The sequence below is a fragment of the Mesoplodon bidens genome (assembly GCF_964165515.1).
Source record: "Mesoplodon bidens genome assembly, chromosome: 19".
Classification (NCBI taxonomy): Eukaryota; Metazoa; Chordata; class Mammalia; order Artiodactyla; family Ziphiidae; genus Mesoplodon; species Mesoplodon bidens.
In genome coordinates, this window is record NC_138179.1 from 56,718,826 (window position 1) to 56,741,677 (window position 22,852).

Sequence of the window (22,852 nt, forward strand, 5' to 3'; positions counted from 1 at the left end):
AGGCAAAAATGTATTAAAAAGCTTACCTAATTCTACTATGAGCTGTGGACTCTAGTTGATCACCCCCTGAGAGCTGATGAAGTTTTGTTCTTTCTAAGTGTTCCATATAATTATGGATCATCTATTTTGAAGAAAGAAAAGAATACACAAACTTTTAAGACTAATACCTGGAATAAAGACATACTGTTTTAGCAAGGGAAACCTTTTAATATAAATTTCTTATTTATCAGACTACATTCCATGTAAAAGAATATTAAGGATGAAATTTTCTTTTAACGGCAAAGGAATACGCAAATGCTTACATTTAAGGATGCTAGTGTCCGCAAAAGTAGCCAACATCTTGCTTAGCATAGCAAAAAACTTTTTTCAAACCCTGGCCACGCTTTCACTGTTGTGGCCAGGGTTCGATCCCTGGTCGGCGAACTGAGATCCCGCAGTGGCCCAGTGTGGCCAGATAAATAAATAAATATATTTTTTAAAGTATGCTTTTGTTGTGAAAATTTTACTTGGCATGCATACATATACAAAAATTAAGAAGTATGTAAATCAATTTGAAACTGTTATTTACTTCAAATAAACAAAAAGATGAATTCTGATGCATGGATTAAGATGGGTAATTCTATCAAATCAAATATAAAAGAATCAATCAGGCTGTTCCCCAATTAAAACTATCCCAAATAAGAAATGTATCAGACAAGGAAAAATGAATACAGAATCACATGGATATGGCATATGAAAGCATTTTTAAAACTTTTAAATTTAAAATTTTCTCTTTATCACCATTTAAAAAACAGTTTTGCAGAAATACAGTTTTTGTCTTTGTGTCAGTGAGTCAGAAATAATGAGCTGTTTCCTTCTTGTATCAGGGAAAACTTTAAGGGAAAAAATTTAAATGAGACTAGTATAACAAAGTGATGGTTGGGCCAAATAGATACCAATTTAAATTTTCAAAAGATTTTAGAAAATCTAAGTCAAATACTTTTATAATGGAGAGTGATTATATGAATTTGATTCGTTCAAATGGAAGAATCTAAGTTTCTTTAAGCATTCAAATGAATAGAAATCTCCCCTAGACTGCTTTTATAATAATTTATTGATATTTATTCAATATAGACAAATAAAAAGATTAAATAACATTCAAAGATACAGAATCAGTTCTACCCCAAACGTGCATTCTATAGATTGATTCTTGTCTTAAATGAATACGTTAAAAAATTTTTAATTTAGATGTTGAATTCCAAACCTTCTTCAAATGACTGACCCAAGTAACTATTTCTGACATTCCAAAATGGTCGACATAATGAAATTGGTTTCAACCCAATTAAACTAACACTTAATAGGAAAGAACAACAACAACAAAACTGGCAGCTAATATTTATTGAGCACCAACTACAAATCAGCCAGTGCATGTACATTGTTTCAATTAATCCTCACAACAACAATATGATTTTCTAGATAAACTCCAGTTTAAGGAGGCTAAAATAACTTGCCCAACTTGACCAGCTAGTTAATGATTAACTGTGCTCTAACTGTCAGCTAGTTGGCTTTGTGGCCAGAACTCAGGTCCATCTGACTCAGTCATCAGAGTAGTTAAGCATTATAGGACTCATGGTGTATCTGCCCTTTCAGTCAATTCTAGAGGCAGGCAATAAGTTCATTGTCCTTTCTTCCTCACACACACAAGAAAACCCCACATCCTAAAGCATTTCCTGATGTCTGAAATAAAATATGCACTATATTCTATATATGCACAAAAAAGTAGAAACAATAAATTGTACATAAAAATTTAAGTTTTAATTACAGGGCTTCACAGAGTAGCTCTGGTTTTCTTAATAAAAAACTGAGTAGGGGGCAATGCTGCCAGGTAGAAAAGAGAGGTAGAGTAAAATAGGATATGCTTTAGATAACTTACTATTGGGTCCAACAGCCCCATCCCTCCTTATCTCAGAATGGCAACTCTCAATTTTCTCAGGTATGCACATTAATTCACACATATCCAGGAGTCATTTCAGCAACAAGTAGCTGGGGTCATGAAGAAGGGTCCCAAGCACACTGTTTAGAACATCCCAACTCCCCTCCCACTTAGAGAAATCTTCACAGCAGAGGTTGACTGTCAACTTTGGCTAAAACTGAAATGCAAGGCAATAGTTATTAGAAAGGCAAGGCAAAAATAGAGGTTTTGAAGACAAGTGGCATGAATCCTTTTAATTCTGTTGGCCTTGAATCCTTCCATATGCAGCTCAAAACCCTATAAGTATATCCACAAAGCCACTATTCTTAAAGTGGTTGAGATGGCATAAAACAAAGAGGCAAAGAAAATTTTCTAGTGCATTTAACGTCCATGTGTTTCATAACCTAAAAGCATTATTGAAAATTCAGGCAAGGGAATCAGACAGACCCAGGTTCAAATCCAGTCACATACTAGCATGGCATTTGGGACAAATCACTCCATCTTCTCTTTCTAAGCTTCAATCTGTAAAATGGGGGTGGATGATAAGAATTTACTCAGAGGATGAGATCAAAATGCATTTAAACAGTCCCTGATGTAAGACCGGGGTTCAAGGTTTTAGTGATTAATATAAGAGCATGTATATTTCCTCCAATGCCCTCTTCAAGGCATGTCTTCTTTCAAGCAAATTCAGTAATGTGTATAAAATTTTGAAGTTAATTAGAGAACAGTTATTCACATTACAAAAAGAGCCAGAGATTTCCCTTAAGCAGCAAACAATGCTTTTGATAAAAGTGCTTTGAAACAACTTTTTTGTAGCCTATAACAAAGGTTACCTTAGTTGGAAGTAACAGTGGAAAGATTAAGGTTAAATCCTTCAGACTTCCTTTCCCTGAAGGTTTTCAGAATTTACCTTTAAAGGACACCTAGTTCTTTAGCATTGGATAGCTATTTATAATTGCTAATTGAACTGTATTTCTAGTACAGCTGTATAAACACAGAAAAATGTGGGCTAGAATAGAAAAGACCCACATTTTAAAGCAGCCATATCTGTGTTATATAAACCTTCCTTGAGGCAGAACGAAATACAGAGAGCCTATCAGGGCAGAGGATAGAAGCTGCTTACGACTAAGGGTGGGGACCCTATGAAAATGCTACATGTAAGATCTGCCTTGGTTACTAGAGAGACCCAAATCTCTGCCTTGGTATTTCGGATTTTCCTGAGATCTTTTCTTCTTCCTGGGCTGTCCTTCTCTGAAGGAACAGAAATAGAAAAATTATTATATCTTTTCATTTGAAATTAAGATGTCAGGTTGCTTTTTCTGCTGGAACACATCTTCACTTTTGCTAAATACATATTGAGAGAAAATATGAAATTTCACTTTACAATGATTTTTTTTCTAGACTGCATATTTTATACATATTTCAGTTTAACAATCCTCAACTATTACAAAGGTTAAAACTTCAGTGAAAAAACAAAATGACTATTCATTATTCATCACTATCAACTATTTATGGCACATAAACCTATTCCCCCAAACATGCTTATAATTATCAGCATTGATAAGCACTACTAGTACAGGGCATTGTTCAGGCACTGAATTGAATGGTGTGAAAAGAACCAACAACAGACCTTTAACAATCAATTGTTCTTTAACAGTCTTAATATCTACCAAGTACCGTCTTATTAAAATGTGGTTATTTTTTACATACTGAAAAGGCTGCTGTGTAAGCTGTTCCTGTTTTTCAAGAGATCTATAGTTCCAGCCCTCTGTGGCCAATCTTTTCCCTCCACCACTAACTATCAATTCTGTGACACTTCATGCTTAGTGTGTGGTTATGTAAGTTAAAACAGTAATAATCAAGCCTCACATGTCAGGAAGAAATTCCAGCACCTCCCCAAGAAAGTGTTAAGCACACTACTCTCCAAAGCAAATGAAACAGTGCAGTGGGGTTTTACATTCCTTAAAAGCAACAATATAGGTCCCTACCAGAGGCAGGATAAGAGATCACCCAAACTAGTGAAAGGAAAATGGAAGCTGAAGACTGGAACCATCTGTATCATGGGAAAGACTGGACTAGAAAGGGAAAGAGAGCAATTATTTTTTTCAGGTAACAGTGCATGCATCTATGAAAATTCTATTTATTTAGGTATGTGAACCCCAGAATGACCATGATACACAGAAACAATTTTCACATTAAGGAGATAGAAAGAAACAAAGGAAACATATAAAAGGCTGACAGAGAATCATAAAAAGGTTAAAAAACCCTCAAGTACATTTTCTAAATTGCTTTGAAGTGATTATGTGCTAGAGTTGTTCATCCAAAATACTGAAATTTCATGCAGAAAACCTGTTTTAGAGTCATTTTAAGACATTATAATTTGTTTGTTATTTGTTATGAGCTTGATGCAAATAAGTCCTTTATACTGTATAAAGTCCCTACTGAATGTAGAGACTCTGACCAACAATTTACCAATCCATCATTTCCCAACAGGTAACAAAACAAATTATATCTGTTCTCTCACATTAGTATCACGTATACTTTTTATTATGCACACATTAAGTTCTTACTTAACCAGCCAAAGACACAAGTATTGGAACTGCCTTAATAATTACACTACTCTGTGGCACACTAATTCACAACATGAAAAGTTAATGCCAGATAAAGGACATTAAAAGTCAACATTTGGTAACTAAGTGTATGATACATGAAATTTAAAGTCTTCTCAAAATAATCCCCAAGGATTATACTAACTGATTTTCAAAGAGAAATTAAGACACATTTTCTAAGGTTAATTTCTTTATCTCAATATTAGTATGGTAAGAACAACCTAGAAACCCACCTCTGTGTGTCTCTGATGTAATGCATTATATTCCTTCTTCAGTTCTGCTTCTCTTTCTTCAAGTCTGCTAACTGAAATTAAGATACATACACTTAATCAAAACAAAATATAAGAAATTTACTTGAAAATTCTATCTTTAAAACTTGGAATGGGTTATCCATAATCCTTGATAACTTCAGGACTCATTGCTCCATATGAAATTCTTGACAAAGCTAGTGACCTCATTTCGTCATCCTTAATAAAACTTTTGGAGAGGGAATGAACAGAATTTTTTTAAAAACTAAACATCCGATTTCTTCTCCTAATATGTATGTTTATCAGGTCATCCCCATCTAAGTAGGTTTTTAACATGATATAGAATTACCTCTTGGAAAAACACTTTACAAATCTCCTCATAGAAGTTTTAACCTGGGACTATGGTCCAAATCATTGATTTCTAATATTATTCCAGCTCTTTTTCACTACTGAGCAGTATGTGAACATGTCACTATTTATAAGTACTTTCTCTACTTCAGGTCTTAATTTCAGGGACTCATCTTCTTTCATTTAGCTCCCTCTGCTGATGGAGTTTGTGTGAGCCACTACGTGGCTCATGGAGCACAACTTTGATACTTTAAAAAAAAGTTTTAAGATCCTGAGATATAGAATGTCAGAACAGGATTTCACAGGAAAGAATGGTATCAGAGAGGAGTGATTCTGAGAGAAGATGGAATCCAAGCAGGACCACAAAGAAATTACAGTACCCAAGATAGATAGTGAAGACAGTAGAGCAGGCAGGCACTGTTATCACAGAGAAGGGAACACAAAACCATGGAGGTGGCAAGGAAGAGGGGAGACCAGCCAGCCTGGAGGAGCCCATACCGGCTAAGGAGCAGTGGGAGACAGTCTGCTGGGGAGAAGTAAAGCTGGTGCTAAAGGAGCTTGTCAAGATACTCATTTAAGTCTGTCTGAAAGCATGAGAGAGAGCAGTTGTAAATGGTCTCTTGGTATAAGGGTCAGCTAGCTACAAACATGCAAGGCTGTTTGTAAGTGACAGCCAGTGACTGTGTCAGCTGGTTGTAGAAGTAACTACTATGAACTATAACAGCACATGCATGAATGTTTTCATATGCCTAATATTAACACACCAGACACCATATATCACATAACTTGTGCTGCCTGGTAAACTCATTTTTGGTTTGTGTAGCTTTGTTTGAATATATTGAAAATATACCATTAATTAGGAAACCTGTAGCTTTGACTTTTGATTTGTTTCTAATCAAACCTATGTGTTGGCTCATTAAATTTGCAACAGTGAGTAAACACACTACAGTATCCATAGAATCACACTTTATCGTGCCAGGCAAGGCTCGAGGACATGGGCTGCTTATCTTATCTTGTGGCTGAAAGCAATAAAAAGCAAACCTATAAGGCAGCTGTTTTGTGATAACACAAGAGATACTGAAACCATAATAAATTTTAGTGCAGCTTCTGTGATTTTTATTTAAAAACAGGAAATCCAAGTCACTTACCAATTAAGTTAATCTAAAAGCATAATCCTAAAACCACTGAGTGAACCATAAGTATTTTTAATTGCTCATCTGTGTGAATCAAAGTTTTCCTGGTATTATGCAACCAAAACAAAAAATTAGAGGCTGAGACTAAAATAAAATTCCAACTATCATCCATAACCCTCAATTTCAAATTTGTGCTCAACAGTAGAGCCCCATTACTCTTGTCAACTAACTTAGTATAAATTCGTAAGATAAATTTATATCACCATCACCACCACTACTACTAACAGCTAACATTATATAGTACTTGTTATGTAACATGCACTGTCCTACGTACTTTATATTAACTACCTTGAGCCTGACATTAACCTTATGACGACAGTTTAATACATTTCATTTTAGAGATAACACAACTGAAGTGAATAGGGGTTAAGGAACTTGCCCAAATTCACAAAGCTAGTAAATGGCAAAACTACAATTCCTAATGGAAGAGACTAGATCCAGAATCAGCTGTTAATTACCATGGTATTCTGCCTCTCAAGAGATACTCTTAATTTGTTTTATATATTGGAGTCTACTTTAAAATTTCACTTTGGGGAAAAAAAGTATAAAGAGTACTTCTTTATTACTTGAAATAAAAACCCCTCTGTCTGGAAAGAACCTAATCACAGATACTACAAAACTCAAAGATATCAAACTGCCAAGCAAAATATGTACACAACTTTATTAATCATGATGAAATGCATATTAAAACCAAAATGTGGGAATTCCCAGGTGGTCCAATGGTTAGAACTCCGTGCTCTCACTGCCGAGGGCCCAGGTTTGATCCCTGGTCGGGGAACTAAGATCCCATAAGCCAGGCGGCGTGGCAAAAAAACAAACAAACAAAAAAGTAAAAAAAACAAAATGCAACACTACTACATACCTATCAGAATAGCTAAAGTGAAAAACAGTGTTGGTAAGGAACAAGTTCTGGTAAGGAACTTTTATACACTGCTGGTGGGAGTATAAATTGGTACACCCAATTTGAAAACTGGCAAGATTTAATAAAGTTAATATTTGCCAACCCTATGACAAAACAAGTTCATTACTATGAAATATGTCTGTGTCCACCAAAAGGCATTTAAGACAATACTCAAAGCAGCACTATTTGTGCCCCAACCTGGAATCAACCCAAATATCCACCAACAGCAAAATGGATAAATATTCATGTACTGGAATACTATATAATAATGAGAATGAGGAAATTATTGCTGTACACAACATCATGGACAAATCTCACAAACAGGATATTGAGGAAAAGAAGCAGAAGCAAAAGAATACAAAGTTCATATACATACATAACTAATCTAAAACTAATCTAATGTGTTAGAAGTCAGGATAGTGGTTACTTTTGGGGAGGAGTTATGACCTGATGAATTTACTGTGTATACAGCCCAACCCCACCCCAGTCCAAAAATAATGTGTACCCATTCACACAAGCACTTTCTTTGGCTTGAATACTCATCATTCTTTATGTTCTCCAACAACTCCTATAAATTCAACATATAGCACAGGATTTAAACAGACTATTCAGAACCATAACAAATAAGCTGTATTGATTCATCATTAAAATGTATAGGGAGATGAGCAAAAAATGTTACCAGATTGGAGAATTTTAAAAAGAAATAGGGCTTCCCTGGTGGCGCAGTGGTTAAGAATCCGCCTGCCAGTGCAGGGGACATGGGTTCAAGCCCTGGTCTGGGAAGATCCCATATGCCGCGGAGCAACTAAGCCCGTGCGCCACAACTACTGAGCCTGCACTCTACAGCCCACGAGCCACAACTGCTAAGCCCGCATGCTACAACTACTGAAGCCCATGCACCTACAGCCCGTGCTCCACAACAAGAGAAGCCACTGCAACGAGAAGCCTGTGCACCGCAACAAAGAGTAGCTCCCACTCGCCGCAACTAGAGAAAGCCCGCGTGCAGCAACAAAGACCCAATGGAGCCAAAAAATAAATAAATAAATAATTTTTAAAAGAAAAAAAGAAAGAAAAAATGATTGCCATTACTGGAGGATAAATTGGAATTACTCTTTTGAAGGTCACGTTGGTGATATGTATTAAAATAAGCAATGTGTATATCCTTTGACCAATTGTTACTATTCATTTGAAAAGGGCCTAGAACAGGACCTCACACACCTGTGTCTTTCAAATACAACAATTAAAGGTACTGTTAAAATGAATGCAGTATTATCATAAATGCTGACATGGGACGGTGCTTAGAAATTAATGGAAGGATGTTGAATATTACTGCTATATCTGAAATTTAAAAATATAAAACAATGCATAGTATGATGTCACTAGGATGTCTACAAAGTCAAAACGAACTGATTTTCTCTCCCAAACATGCTCTTTCTCATAATCTTCTTACTCAGGCAAAAATCTTGCAACTAGGGCTTCCCTGGTGGTGCAGTGGTTGAGAGTCCGCCTGCCGATGCAGGGGACACGGGTTCGTGCCCTGGTCCAGGAAGATCCCACATGCCACGGAGCGGCTGAGCCCGTGAGCCATGGCCGCTGAGCCTGTGCGTCCGGAGCCTGTGCTCCGCAACGGGAGAGGTCACAACAGTGAGAGGCCCGTGTACTGCAAAAAAAAAAAAAAAAAAAAAAAAAACCACAAGGAGACATCATTTCATACCTGTGAGAATTGACTGTTATCAAAAAGACAAGAAATAACAAGTGTTTGAAACGATGTGGAGAAAAGAGAACCCTTGTATACTGTTGGTGGGAATGTAAATTGGTATAGCCACTATGGAAAACAGTATGGAGGATCCCCAAAAAATAAATAACAGAATTACCATACAATCCAGTAATTCACTTCCAAATATTTATCTCAAGATAATGAAAACACTAATTCCAAAAGGTATATGCACCCTAATGTTCATGGCAGCATTATTTACAGTAGCTAAGATATGGAAGCAACCTAAGTGCCCATCAACAGATGAATGGATAAAGAAGATGTGGCATATATATATATATATATATATATATATATATATATATATATATATATATATATATATATATATATATGAAGTGGAATATTGCTCAGTCATAGAAAGAATGAAATCTTGCCATTTATGACAACATGAATGAACCTGAGGATATTACCCTAAGTGAAAAAGAGAAAGACAAGTACCATATGATCTCACTTATATGTAGGATCTAAAAAACAAAAGAAATATAACAAAACAGAAATAGACTCATAGATACAGAGAACAAACTACTGCTTGCCAGAGGGAAGGGTGGTAGCGGAGGAGTGAAATAAGTGAAGGGGATTAAGAGGTACAAACTTCCAGTTATAAAATAAATAAGTCATGGGGATGTAATTATAACAAAGAGAATAGTCAATAATATTTCAATAAGTTTGTATGGTGACGGACGGTAATGACTTATAGTGGTGATCATTTTGTGATACATAAAATATCAAATCATTATGCTGAACACCTGAAACTAATATATTTTAAGTCAATTATACTTCAAAATTAATGAAATGGTAATAAGCTTCTCTAGCATAAGTATTATATACTTCCATCTTCCTCTTCACTCCAGTACAACTACTTAGTCTACTTACTTGAGGCCCTAAAATAATTTATTTCTCTATCCCATTAAAATTAAATAGGTTTTGGGACTTCCCTGGTGGCAGAGTAGTTAAGAATCTACCTGCCAATGCAGGGCACATGGGTTCGATCCCTGGTCTGGGAAGATCTCACATGCCACGGAGCAACTAAGCCAGTGTGCCACAACTACTAAGCCTGCACTCTAGAGCCCACGAGCCACAACTACTGAGCCTGCACACCACAACTACTGAAGCCCGCACACCCTAGAGCCCATGTGCCGCAACTGCTGAGCCCATGTGCTGCAACTACTGAAGCCCATGTGCCTAGAGCCCATGCTCTGCAATAAGAGAAACCACCGCAATGAGAAGCCCACACACCGCAACAAAGAGTAGCCCCCACTCACTGCAACTAGAGAAAGCCTGTGTGCAGCAACGAAGACCCAACACAGACTCACACACACACACACACACACAAATTAAATAGGTTTTTTCTTTTGTATAGTTACACCCAGGTATATTATACAAATCAAAAAAAGACCACTAACATATTACCAGTTAACTAGTAGACAACCATATTCAAAAGAATATGATTCAAAGATAGTTCAAATATTAAGTTATCTACTTCTCCACTTATGAACTAGTAACTAGACACATCAGGATGCCAATGAGAAACCCAAAGGGTATCTTCCCAAAGTGGATGTTCACTGTATTAAACTCTACAAAACTAGGTAGGCTTTCAGACAGCCAAGGAAGAGTTTGGTTGATTCTAGTTCTGAGACCAGCAGGATAAACAGGCAATTAAAGGGGTCGGGGGTGGCCATAAAATGTAGTATATGCATATAATGGAATATTATTCAGCCTTAAAAAGGAATTAAGTAATGATACACGGATGAACCTTACGTTAAGCGAAAGAAGCCAGTCACAAAAGACCATATATTATATGATTTCATTTATATGAAATTCCAGAACAGGCAAATCCATAGAGACAGAAAGCAGATTAGTGGGTACTAAGGGCTGAGGGAAAGCCAGGAACCATGAGTGCTAACAGGTATGGTGTTTCTTTTTGGAATGATGGTGTTCTAGAATTTGATAGTGATGATGGTTGTACAACTTTATGAATATACTAAAAACCACTGAATTGTATACTCTAAAATGGTGGATTTTCTTGTATGGAAATTACATTTTTTTAAAGGGGCAGGAAGTGTCATTCAAAGTCTATTCCTTAACATAAGCATCGGAAAATTGCATCTCAATTTAACAGTAACCTATTTTTTTAAAGTAAAAGTCAGGAAGTTAAGGGAACAAAAAAGAACATCTCAACACTTAGTAAATGTTTGTTGAATAAATGAATGAATATTCAGTGAAGAGTTTTAAAGCGATAATAAAAATTAAACCAGAGTAACCTTGAAGTTATTAAAAAATCAGATGAGAGTACAAATCATAAATGCTATATTTTCATTAAAGTTTCCTCACCTTCTCTTCCTCAGGTTACTCACAGTAGAAAGAATAGGCATATGGTTGCTAAGCTTTAGTTACATTCCCTCCCTTGCCTCAACACTTGAGCAAAATCATGTATCATCTACTAAGGCTGTTAGGCTAAGGCAAAGACTAGCCGATACTAACCAAAGCAGTTTCTCTTTTTCTTGGGACACATAGCTAGACTACATATCCCAGCCTCTGTAAGTGAGCTTCTAACTGAGTTATATAGCCAATGAAGTAGAAGTGAAAGCTATGTGTGCTACTCCTAGGCCTGGCCCAATAAAAACCTTCCACACAATCCTCCATTCTCTTTCCCCTTCCTCCAACTCAATGTAGGTATGACAAACTTGGAGCAAAGTTGGAAAGGGCCTGTGTCTCCAAAGGAGCCACCCATGTATCAGAAACATCCAATTTAAATTTCACATAGGGAGGGAATTCCCTGGTGGTCCAGTGGTTAGGACTCAGCGTTTTCAGTGTTGTGGCCTGGGTTCAATCCCTGGTTTGGGAAGTAAGATCCTGCAAGCCACGCAGTGCAGCCAATCAATCAATCAATCAATATAAAGAAAGAAAGAAGTTTCACACGAACAAGAAATAACATAACATCTGAATCATTATATATGTCTTTTTTTTTTTTTTTTTTTTTGCCGTACGCGGGCCTCTCACCGTTGTGGCCCCTCCCGCTGCGGAGCACAGGCTCCGGACGCGCAGGATCAGCGGCCATGGCTCACGGGCCCAGCCGCTCCGCGGCATGTGGGACCCTCCCGGACCGGGGCACGAACCCGTGTCCCCTGAATCGGCAGGCGGACTCTCAACCCCTGAGCCACCAGGGAAGCCCTATATATGTCTTTTGCAGCTTGTTTGCTACAGCAACTAGAGTTACCTTAACTCATACATTAGCTTGTAAACACACATTAAAAACCTTTTAAAAGGCATTCTAAATTATCAAAGGCATGTCACTTCGTGGTGCTTAAGAATAGTTTATATCTTTGTTATTCTGGATGATTTTCTGAATGTTGTTTTGGCCATTATTTTCTCCAACCTAACATCTCCAGCAAGTATCTTGACAGAAACTATCTATGACTTCCCACATTTCATGTTTTCTTTATCTCTACTGTGATTCTGAATATTAGCATTATATTTTTAGGTATATGAGTTAACCACCAAGATCATATAAAACAAATTCAGAACCTCTCACTCTTTTCTTAAAATACTTACATCAGTACAACAACACAGTCAATGGACTCAAGTTTTCTCAAGGCCTAAGTCACATGAGATGGTATAGTGTTTAACTGAAAAGTACCTTTAAATGCTGGGAAGAGCTTTATCTTCAAAGTCCTGAATGCCACCCAGTAATCAGTAAGGGGAAAAGAAAAGAGAAGTAGAAGGGAAGGGAAAGTTGGGAAAGAAAGGCCCACCAGGGCAACGATGGTAGACATCCCCCAAAACCTCAAGTATCATAAAGTTAACCTATACGTACACTGTTGTATTATATCTGAAATGTTTAAACAAGAAAGGATCGTTTCTTGTTTAACAGTTCCCATGTGAACCCAAACCTCAAAATGATCTCAGGAAAAATCCTCAAATCATATGATTTTACTCAAACTAGCTACAACCTGAGATTAACTTGAAATAAACAAGATTCTGCTCATCCTTCCTATCCCCAAACAACAGATGATCTGCCAATTTTTTTAAGCTGCTAATATTCTAGGGAGAAAAAAAAATCAAACAAATCAAGGCATTGAAAACAATAAGGGGGTAGGGGGAAAGATAAAAGAAGAATCAAAAGACTACTTCAAAATGTTCCCCTTATAATAGCTACTAATGAAGATACTTCAGCCTCATTTTAAATGCTCTTTCTTTCCATCCAGCTTTCCAAAGAGCAAGAGGATATGATTAAGGCAGGAAGAGCCACTTGCTCTACCTGCTCGAAGTCAGAGCTTACCTCCTTAGATTGATGGCCTTTGCCAAGTTTGGGACACCTTCCATCTCTGCTGTCCTCTGCCCCACCAGACTGCTGATAGGCCTATGGGGGGAAGAAAGAGAAACAGACCTTCTAGAATGCCATATCCGACTCATTATTCGCCTTCTCAAAAGGAATCATCCGTTCTTACTAATCGAGGAAGGCAGCTAATCCAACTGTGACTTGGCCTCAGAAGACTGACATTGGTCTTTCAGAAGCTTTCCTTAAACAATTTAGCATCAAACGCCTCACCAGGTAAGCAAGAATCAAGGGCTCACTTAAGAGCAAATAAATCACAAACACAACCACATCAAAACAGCAATAAAAACCTCTGCTCTGCCAACTAAGTCCTTCACCATGTCCCTAAACTTAAAAAGATTTTTCAGACAGATATTATATGCCACCTAAAGTCTATGTAGGGAGAGTCCATGCTTTCCCTCAGCACATATTCCTACGTATCACCTTCATGGTCAAGAAGTACTGCCTCATGATCAACCAAAAACAACAAATTCATTTTCTCTGATTTAATCTTGTAAATTTACAAAAAAACAACTTGGTATCTTCCTTACTCATTCCTTTATGTTTCAAGAATAACCAAATCACTCATGTTTATTCTGTTCCCTAAGCTAAATCACCATCAATCCTTTAACTCTTACTCATAAAATTAATTTTCCATGAAACCTTTAGTTCTAGATATTAATTATGAACTACAACCTTAAGATTCTCAGTAAACAACAGTAGACTTCAGAAATGAACAGTCCAAATACAGATAATAAAATATAGAACAGGTCTGAAGACCACATAGATATTACCTAATGAAGCAGAAGTAATAAAATGTTAGTGTTTGCATAAATTATCTTGTGCCCAGTTATCAGTTTTCCCTCTCATACACAAGCTCTTTAAAAAAAAAATCCTTGGGCTTCCCTGGTGGCACAGTGGTTAAGAATCTGCCTGCCAATGCAGGAGATACGGGTTCGAGCCCTGGTCCAGGAAGATCCCACATGGCGTGGAGCAACTAAGCCCTGCCCCACAACTACTGAGCCTGCACTCTAGAGCCCGTGAGCCACAACTACTGAGCCCACATGCCACAACTACTGAAGCTCACATGCCTAGAGCCCGTGCTCAGCAACAAAAGAAGCCACCGCAATGAGAAGCCTGCGCACTGCAAGGAAGAGTAGCCCCTGCTCGCAGCAACTAGAGAAAGCCCGCACGCAGCAACAAAGACGCAACGCAGCCAAAAATAAATAAATAAATAAATAAATTTTAAAATCCTTACATAAAGTTTATTAAATATACAGAAATATACAGATATTCTTAATATCGCAAAGATATTAGATTCAAGTTAAATGAACTAAAAAACTTTTTATATAACAAATTTTATTTTTGTAACTTTTTAAAATAAGGAAATATAAATCTGAATCTCCTCAAGCTGCCTTAATAAGTATGCTTTCAACAAAAATATAAATCATCAGTTGTCTACTTTCATCATTCTAAAAATAATGTAGAAAGGGACTGCCTCTTGACAAGATAAAATAAAAATGAATGAAGTAACCTATTACAGTATTATGGAAATTCTGAGAGTATTAACATTCTTTGCCAATTGCAAAGTACAGTAAAGGAGTTAATAAAGCTTTTTATTTGCCTGAAAGTATTTTTTTAAATAACTTAAAAAATAGTGACAGAAAATATTTAGGCCCTCTCAACTATTAACTTTGGTGTGAAGCTATACCTGTTAACTGAAAAAGATTGTTTTTCTTCTGTGTTGTGAAAATTCTCAACTTATCAATCACATCACTAACACAGCCCTTGCTTATAAGTAACTCCCAAATCTGAAGTATGTTTTAAGCCATTTATTCCTTTAAAATTAAAAACATGTTTATGATTATACTACCTTCCCATTATTTTCCATCTAATGATGTGCTAATTCGTTTTTTGTTTTGTTTTTTTTTTTCTTTTTGCGGTACGCGGGCCTCTCACTGCCGTGGCCTCTCCCGTTGCGGAGCACAGGCTCCGGACGCGCAGGCCCAGCGGCCATGGCTCACGAGCGCAGCCGCTCCACGGCATGTGGGATCCTCCCGGACCGGGAAACCCGTGTCCCCCGCATCGGCAGGCGGACTCCCAACTACTGCGCCACCAGGGAAGCCCAGTGTGCTAATTCTTATGACCAAAAAGGAGAGTTTTCCTTCCAATAATGTGTTTCAGGTAAAGGCTTGAAGGTATTTTATTAGACTAAAATCTATACTAAGTTTAAAAAGCAAATGAATGTTATATGGGAGATGGGAAGTGTAGAAAAGTCAGAGTATAAAACTCTAGCACAAATGTCTTCAGGTGTCAAAAATATTTTTCCATTTAACTTATTTGTTTATTTATTTGGCTGCATTGGGTCTTCATTGCTGCTTGCGGGCTTTCTCTAGTTGTAGCAAGCGGGGGCTACTCTTCGTTGCAGTGCTCAGGCTTCTCACTGTGGTGGCTTATCTTGCTGCAGAGCACGGGCTCTAGGCGACGGGCTTCAGTAGTTGTGGCACACGGGCTCAGTAGTTGTGGCTCGGGGGCTCCAGAGCACAGGCTCAGTATTTGTGACACACGGGCTTAGTTGCTCCGTGGCATGTGGCATCTTCCCGGACCAGGGCTCAAACCCGTGTCCCCTGCATTGGCAGGAGGATTCTTAACCACTGAGCCACTAGGGAAGTCCCCATTTAATTTTTAAAAATGGATTTTCATTCAAAGGAAGAAAGGGCAGATTCAGAGATTATTTAAGTAGCTTAAAATCACTGCCATCTAAATCTTGCCATCTTCTCCACAATTCAAGGAAAAGGTCATCTCTTATAAACTCAAGTAGCTTGAGGGCAACAGAATTTTCCCAAGAGAAAATCAAATAAATAATAAATGGTTTTCTACATCAGCTCTGGGTGCTAATATGTTGTAAATAATGATTCAAATTCATAAGTTATGATAAATAATGTGGAATTTGCTACTAATTCTTCCTTCTCCAATTCTGTTCATATAAAAAATGACCAAACACTACTAAATACCAAGAACCACTATAATGTTCATATTCCTTGCCCTACTTCTGTAACTATATCCTAAAAAAATTCCCAAAAGAGGGCAATTTACAGGGGTGAAAAAGTATTCACTGTAATATGATTCACTACACTGGAAAGAATGTCCAACCAACCAACAGAAATTTTTTGAGTTTTTAAAACAATTTGCCTATATTTATTTTTACCAATTCATTCAGTCCTTAATTCCACAAAGGATTTGAGATAGTTTATAAGAACATATCTTAACAATTCACTATATATGTATAAAATGTGGAACAGGAAAAAAACAATTTAAATATGCCACCCAAGTAAGACCCAAACCAGTTGTTATGGTTGTACTTCAAAATTTGTTCTCCGTTCCTGAGTAGCCAAGTTAAAAAAACAAAGTAGCCATTAAATAATTCTCACTAGAGAAAAGGAGAAAGCACACACAGTTCCTCAGGGAAAACAAGAATTGTTAATAGACGGCATAGCTTCTGGATGATGGGTGTTGACACATTTAAAAAATAAAGATTATACAATAAGGAAAATACTTATGATAATGTTAAAGGAAAGATGCAAAATTATATATACACTCTGCAGTGATATAAAAGCACGGTACATATGGAAAAGACGAGACGGTCATACACATAACCTTTTCCCCCACAAAACTATGATTTCTTTGACTGTAATGACCATATCATATTCTTCTGTGCCAAAACCATGCCTAGAGGCTGAATGCTAGGCAGATAGTAGTAGTTTTTTATTTTTAACATATTAAAATGTCTGTATTTACTTAAGATAGTATTTGGCTTACAAGAATAGAAATAATCAGTATATAACAGAAATAATGAATATAAAAAGTATTTTCTGATGAAGAACTCATTGCTGCCACACTATGAATGGCCAGGTTGATTGCTTACACCTTACATAGCTGAAAAGCACTAAAGGCCTCAATCCACAACTTCCTTATTCCACTCCACATATATTTCAGATTCTTCCTTAAGGCTTACAAGATGTTAACTACCAAGAGGTATTATTATTATACCCAGATACGGAACAATATGTGGTCTTTTAAAAATTGCTTTATTTATGTTGGAAAAGCCAAAATAATTCTTATGTAGTTCAAATTTTGAAAAGAGAGCAAACAGAAATCTCCAAAATCAAACATGACCATAAAATTATAACAAATTTTTTATATCATCAAAAATTTAAAACTCATACCACAACAACCTGATAAGATTCCATACTATTAACAGCTGTCAAGTGTGTTCTTTAATTCAGTTCCTATTTCTTGACTTTTTCTTGCTTCTCAAATAGCAAGTAACTACAACCAAAATTCCCCCTTTTAACATAAGAAGTAGTCCCAAAGCAGAACTTGGACTTCCATTGTGGCTACTTTTTAAAAGGGATATGTGCCCTAAAACACATCAATCAGAACTGACAGCCTTTTAAAGTTAAAGACTCTAACATATTTATAAAAGCAAACATGGAAATTGGACAATATTGTTATCATACGGCACTCAAAAAATAGTACTAAACACAAAAAACTGCACGCATCCTTCCTCTCTATGGGTATCATCATCAGTAATTTCTTTGGCCTTAAATGCTTATTTAAATACAGATGTTCAGAACACTAAAAAACACATTTAAAACATTAAAAAAGTTAAAAAAATGTTGGGTTAAAATAAATCTAATAAAAATCACTATACAGTCTTAAAAAACCAAAATTATAATATTAAAGTCCAGATATTCTGTATCCTATTATACAAAAAAAGAATTAATATACTCTGACATACATCCATTTAAATATGTTTTCATCTTTTTAAAAAACATATTCCCAGTCCCATTTTTCCAATAGGATAGGGCACTGATGATACTTAAATATTACCTCCTACCACCACCTTTTTAAAAAATAAAGGGACTTTGAGTCATATTGGAGATCTGGGGAAGGGAAAACTAAGGCCGTAAAATGAAAAAAGTCAAACTATTTCCACCCCCCGCCCAGTTTTTTTCAGATGTTTAAAATGTGGTAAAATAAAGACTCAGAAGAAAATTTTTAGATATATTTAGATTTCATATTATATTCATTTAGAAAAAAACAGAAGAGCGAGGAAAACAATTAGATGGAAAAGAGAAAAAGATTCCAAGGTAGCAAAGAAGAAGGGAGTAAGTTCCAAAGCATAAATGAAAGGAGACTCATTATAGCCTTAGCTCATGGACCAAGAGACTATCAGCTTTGTGCATCTCAATGGTCAATTCTGATTAACCACAGTTTTAAGTTATTTAACTGTTACTTAGACAACAAGATTTATTTCAAAATGGAATCGCAGGGGGAAAAACGAGGATAGCAGACATCCAGGGGGAGAAATTCTTGAAAGAATATTATATTAATAACAAAAATAAAGTTCTCAGATCAAATATAGCTCAAGACCATATCCAATACTTGGTGAGTAATTTACTCATCTCTTCCATAGAGAATTATCAATTATTTTTAAATGACACCTTATTTTTTAAAAAATTATTTTGAATTAAAATAGGAAACATGGTAATCAGTATTTCTGAGGGAGAAATGAGAGAATGGACACCAAAGAACATGACAATTCCAAAAAAGGTAGGTATGACTCACTGGACTGGAAAACGATCTTAATTTTAAAAGCTACTATATCAAGTACAAGGTAATTCTTCCTTTAATATTTTCCTATCATAGAAGCAGATTATTTAGTGCATCAAAAGATTCTAGAAAAGGAGTTCCTTTCTAAGTCAAAAGAAATTTTCCTTATCCAAAACTTGATACTCCTCAGAAGTCAAGAGGTAAACGTACTTGGTACAAGAACGAGGTTGGTTCTGTCACAATTGCACCTTTAGTGTTTTGTTTTGTTCTAAAATACTATAGTCCCTGATATGAAAACGCAATCAAGTTAGGATTCACTGTTAACAAAGGAAGGGTACAGCATTCTAGGTATCTACAAGCCTAAAAGAACAAAGACATGACACATGGCTCATTTTGTCTCACTCCGGTGGCCTTCCATTACCAACTATCCACTAGCTCCCTTCTATGACATCTGCTTAATAGCCATTTGAGTTCTCCTTGAATTCTAGAATGCCTAAACTCCAGATTCCCAGTGATTCTAGGTTTAGCTCTACTGGACTCTTCCAGAGTCCTAAAGGGAGCAGCCAGTTATCATACACACTCTAAGCCTGGTAGTGAAGGTTATCCTTCATGAATGCCTGTCCTTTTACAGCAGGTGTCACTATGTAACCTCCATGGGTGGTGTGGGAAGAGTAACTGCGGGCCATCTAGAAGTTTACAATCCTGGGAGGGAAAACTGGAGAGTGATCTGCCTGAATCAAACATGAAAATATGCCATAAAGTTTCCTTTTTGAATTTTGACTTAATTAGGTCGACTTTCATTAGACAAAAAGGGGAAGAAGTCCTTGGAATTTGGAACAATAACTATATTAGAATCAAGAATATATGAAATTATATTAAAAACAAAATGATTCTGAAAAACGTCGTTCTATTCCCCTCAATGTCCTCAGTTTTCCATAAGAAAGGAATGAAAAAGAATTCAGTAATTTTTTTATACATACTTCAAAGCTAAAGTTTCTCTTACATTTTTAAATTTCAAAGCAACACACGAAACCAATGGAACTTTGTGTAACTGATCAAAATTTGAAGAACTGATTCACATGTGCACACCCCAGAATCCTGCACAATGGATACAGCATAATGTTAACTACTATACAATGTAAGCTACAAACAAAAGCTGAGAGCTAAATTGAAGAAGAGAGTCCTATAGGTGTCTGACTTAGTCATTTCTGCAGACATGGGTACCACATGAAAATGTGAACAAAAAACAATAAACCAAGCTCCCAAGTCTCAGTCTTGAGTGTGGGGTGACAATTCCAAGCATATATCTGTAACCATAGTCAAATGTCAGGATGAGTCATTCCACTCTTTAACATATTTTACTTACTCTGGTCAGCATAGTTTTTGGCCTTGAGTTCAAGTTGTCTTGTTTGAGATTCTAAAGATTCCACTCTGGTCTGTAAATCCTTTTTTTCCTGTTCTTGAGAGTCTTCAAATTCAATGAATTTCTAATAAAGAAGAAAAATACATTATTTTCATTAGATAATGAAAAATTTTTAACATTATAAACCCCTATGTTTCTTGGTATCAAGAATCACAACTAGGCATTAACTACTCAAGAAGATCTCAGAATCATGAACTTAGGTTGATTTTTAGTTTCTCTATAAAAATTAAGGTTTAGAGGACTTCTCTGGTGGTCCACTGGTTGAGACTCCATGCTTCCATTGCAGGGGACACGGGTTCGATCCCTGGACAAGGGAACTAAGATCCCACATGCTGCACAGCACAGACAAGATATTAAAAAAAAAATTAGTAAGGTTTAAAATCTCCAAATATAGAAGGGAAAAGATGACAAAATAATATTTATGAAAGTGTTTCCACTTCATTATAATAGGCATTCCAAAGAAAATACATAGAGATTGGTTCAAGATGGCAGAGTAGAAGGACGTGCTCTCACTCCCTCTTACAAGAACACCAGACTCACAACTGACTGCTGAACAATCATCGACAGGAAGACACTGGAACTCACCAAAAAAGATACCCTACATCCAAAGACAAAGGAGAAGCCACAATGAGACGGTAGGAGGGGCAAAAATCACAATAAAATCAAATCCCATAAATGCTGGGTGGGTGACTCACAAACTGGAGAACACTTACACCACAGAAGTCCACCCACTGGAGTGAAGGTTCTGAGCCTCACGTCAGGCTTCCCAATCTGGGGGTCCAGCAACGGAAGGAGGAACTCCTAGAGAATCAGACTTTGAAGGCTAGAGGGATTTGATTGCAGGACATCGACAGGACTGGGGAAAAGAGAGACTCCACTCTTGGAGGGCACAGACAAAGTAGTGTGCTCGTCAGGACCCAGGGGAAGGAGCATTGACCCCATAGGAGACTGAACCAGACCTACCTGCTAGTGCTGGAGGGTCTCCTGCAAGGCAGGGGGTGGCTGTGTGTCACCGTGAGGACAAGGACACTGGCAGGCAGCAGAAGTTCTGGGAAGTACTTCTTGGCGAGAGCCCTCCCAGAGTCTGCCCTTAGCCCCACCAAAGAGCCCGGGTATGCTCCAGTGTTGGGTCGCCTCAGGCCAAACAACCAACAGGGAGGGAACCCAGCCCCACCCATCAGCAAACAAGTGTATTATTAAAGTTTTACTGAGCTCTTCCCATCAAAGCAACAGCCAGCTCTACCCACCACCACTCCCTCCCATCAGGAAACTTGCACAAGCCTCTTAGATAGCCTCATCCACTAGAGGGCAGACAGCAGAAGCAAGAAGAACTACAATCCTGCAGCCTGTGGAACAAAAACCACATTCACAGAAAGATAGACAAGATGAAAAGGCAGAGGGCTATGTACCAGATGAAGGAACAAGATAAAACCCCAGAAAAACAATTAAATGAAGTGGAGACAGGCAACCTTCTAGAAAAAGAATTCAGAATAATGATAGTGAAGATGATCCAGGACCTTGGAAAATGAATGAAGGCAAAGATCAAGAAGATGCAAGAAATGTTTAACAGGGGCTTCCCTGGTGGCGCAGTGGTTGAGAGTCCGCCTGCTGATGCAGGGGACACAGGTTCGTGCCCCGGTCTGGGAGGATCCCACATGCCGCGGAGCGGCTGGGCCCGTGAGCCATGGCTGCTGAGCCTGCGCGTCTGGAGCCTGTACTCTGCAGCGGGAGAGGCCACAACAATGAGAGGCCTGCGTACCGCAAAAAAAAAAAAAAAAAAAGAAAAAAGAAATGTTTAACAAAGATCTAGAAGAATTAAAGAACAAACAAGCAGAGATGAACAACACAATAACTGAAATGAAAAAGACACTTGAAGGAATCAATAGCAGAATAACTGAGGCAGAAGAACAGATAAGTGACCTGGAAGACAGAATGGTGGAATTCATTGCTGCGGAACAGAAAAAAGAATGAAAAGAAATGAAGACAGCCTAAGAGGCCTCTGGGACATTAAATGCAACAACATTCGCATTATAGGGGTCCCAGAAGGAGAAGAGAGAGAGAAAGGACCCAAGAAAATATTTGAAGAGTTATAGTCGAAAACTTGCCTAACATGGGAAAGGAAATAGCCACCCAGGAAATAGTCCAGGAAGTACAGAGAGACCCGTACAGGATAAACCCAAGGAGAAACACGTCGAGACACATAGTAATCAAGCTGACAAAAATTAAAGACAAAGAAAAATTAATGAAAGCAGCAAGGGAAAAATGACAAATAACATAAAGGGAACTCCCATAAGGTTAACAGCTGATTTCTCAGCAGAAACTCTACAAGCCAGAAGGGAGTGGCATGATATATTTAAAGTGATGAAAGGGAAGAACCTACAACCAAGATTACTCTTTCTGGCAAGGATCTCATTCATATTCGATGGAGAAATCAAAAGCTTTACAGACACGCAATAGTTAAGAGAATTCAG

General features: G+C 37.3%; 1 protein-coding gene across 3 annotated transcripts in view; it reads right to left on the minus strand.

Moving 5' to 3' along the window:
* SPAG9 (sperm associated antigen 9) overlaps nucleotides 1-22,852 on the minus strand; it is a 136,387-nt gene that overhangs the window by 71,170 nt on the left and 42,365 nt on the right. For all 3 annotated transcript variants that reach the window (XM_081218298.1, XM_081218297.1, XM_081218296.1), the window contains exons 2-4: nucleotides 20,325-20,445; nucleotides 4,794-4,864; nucleotides 27-121 (exon numbers count right to left, since the gene is read on the minus strand). In XM_081218298.1, the coding sequence (XP_081074424.1) occupies nucleotides 27-121; nucleotides 4,794-4,864; nucleotides 20,325-20,445 (287 nt within the window). The remainder of the gene's footprint in view (nucleotides 1-26; nucleotides 122-4,793; nucleotides 4,865-20,324; nucleotides 20,446-22,852) is intronic.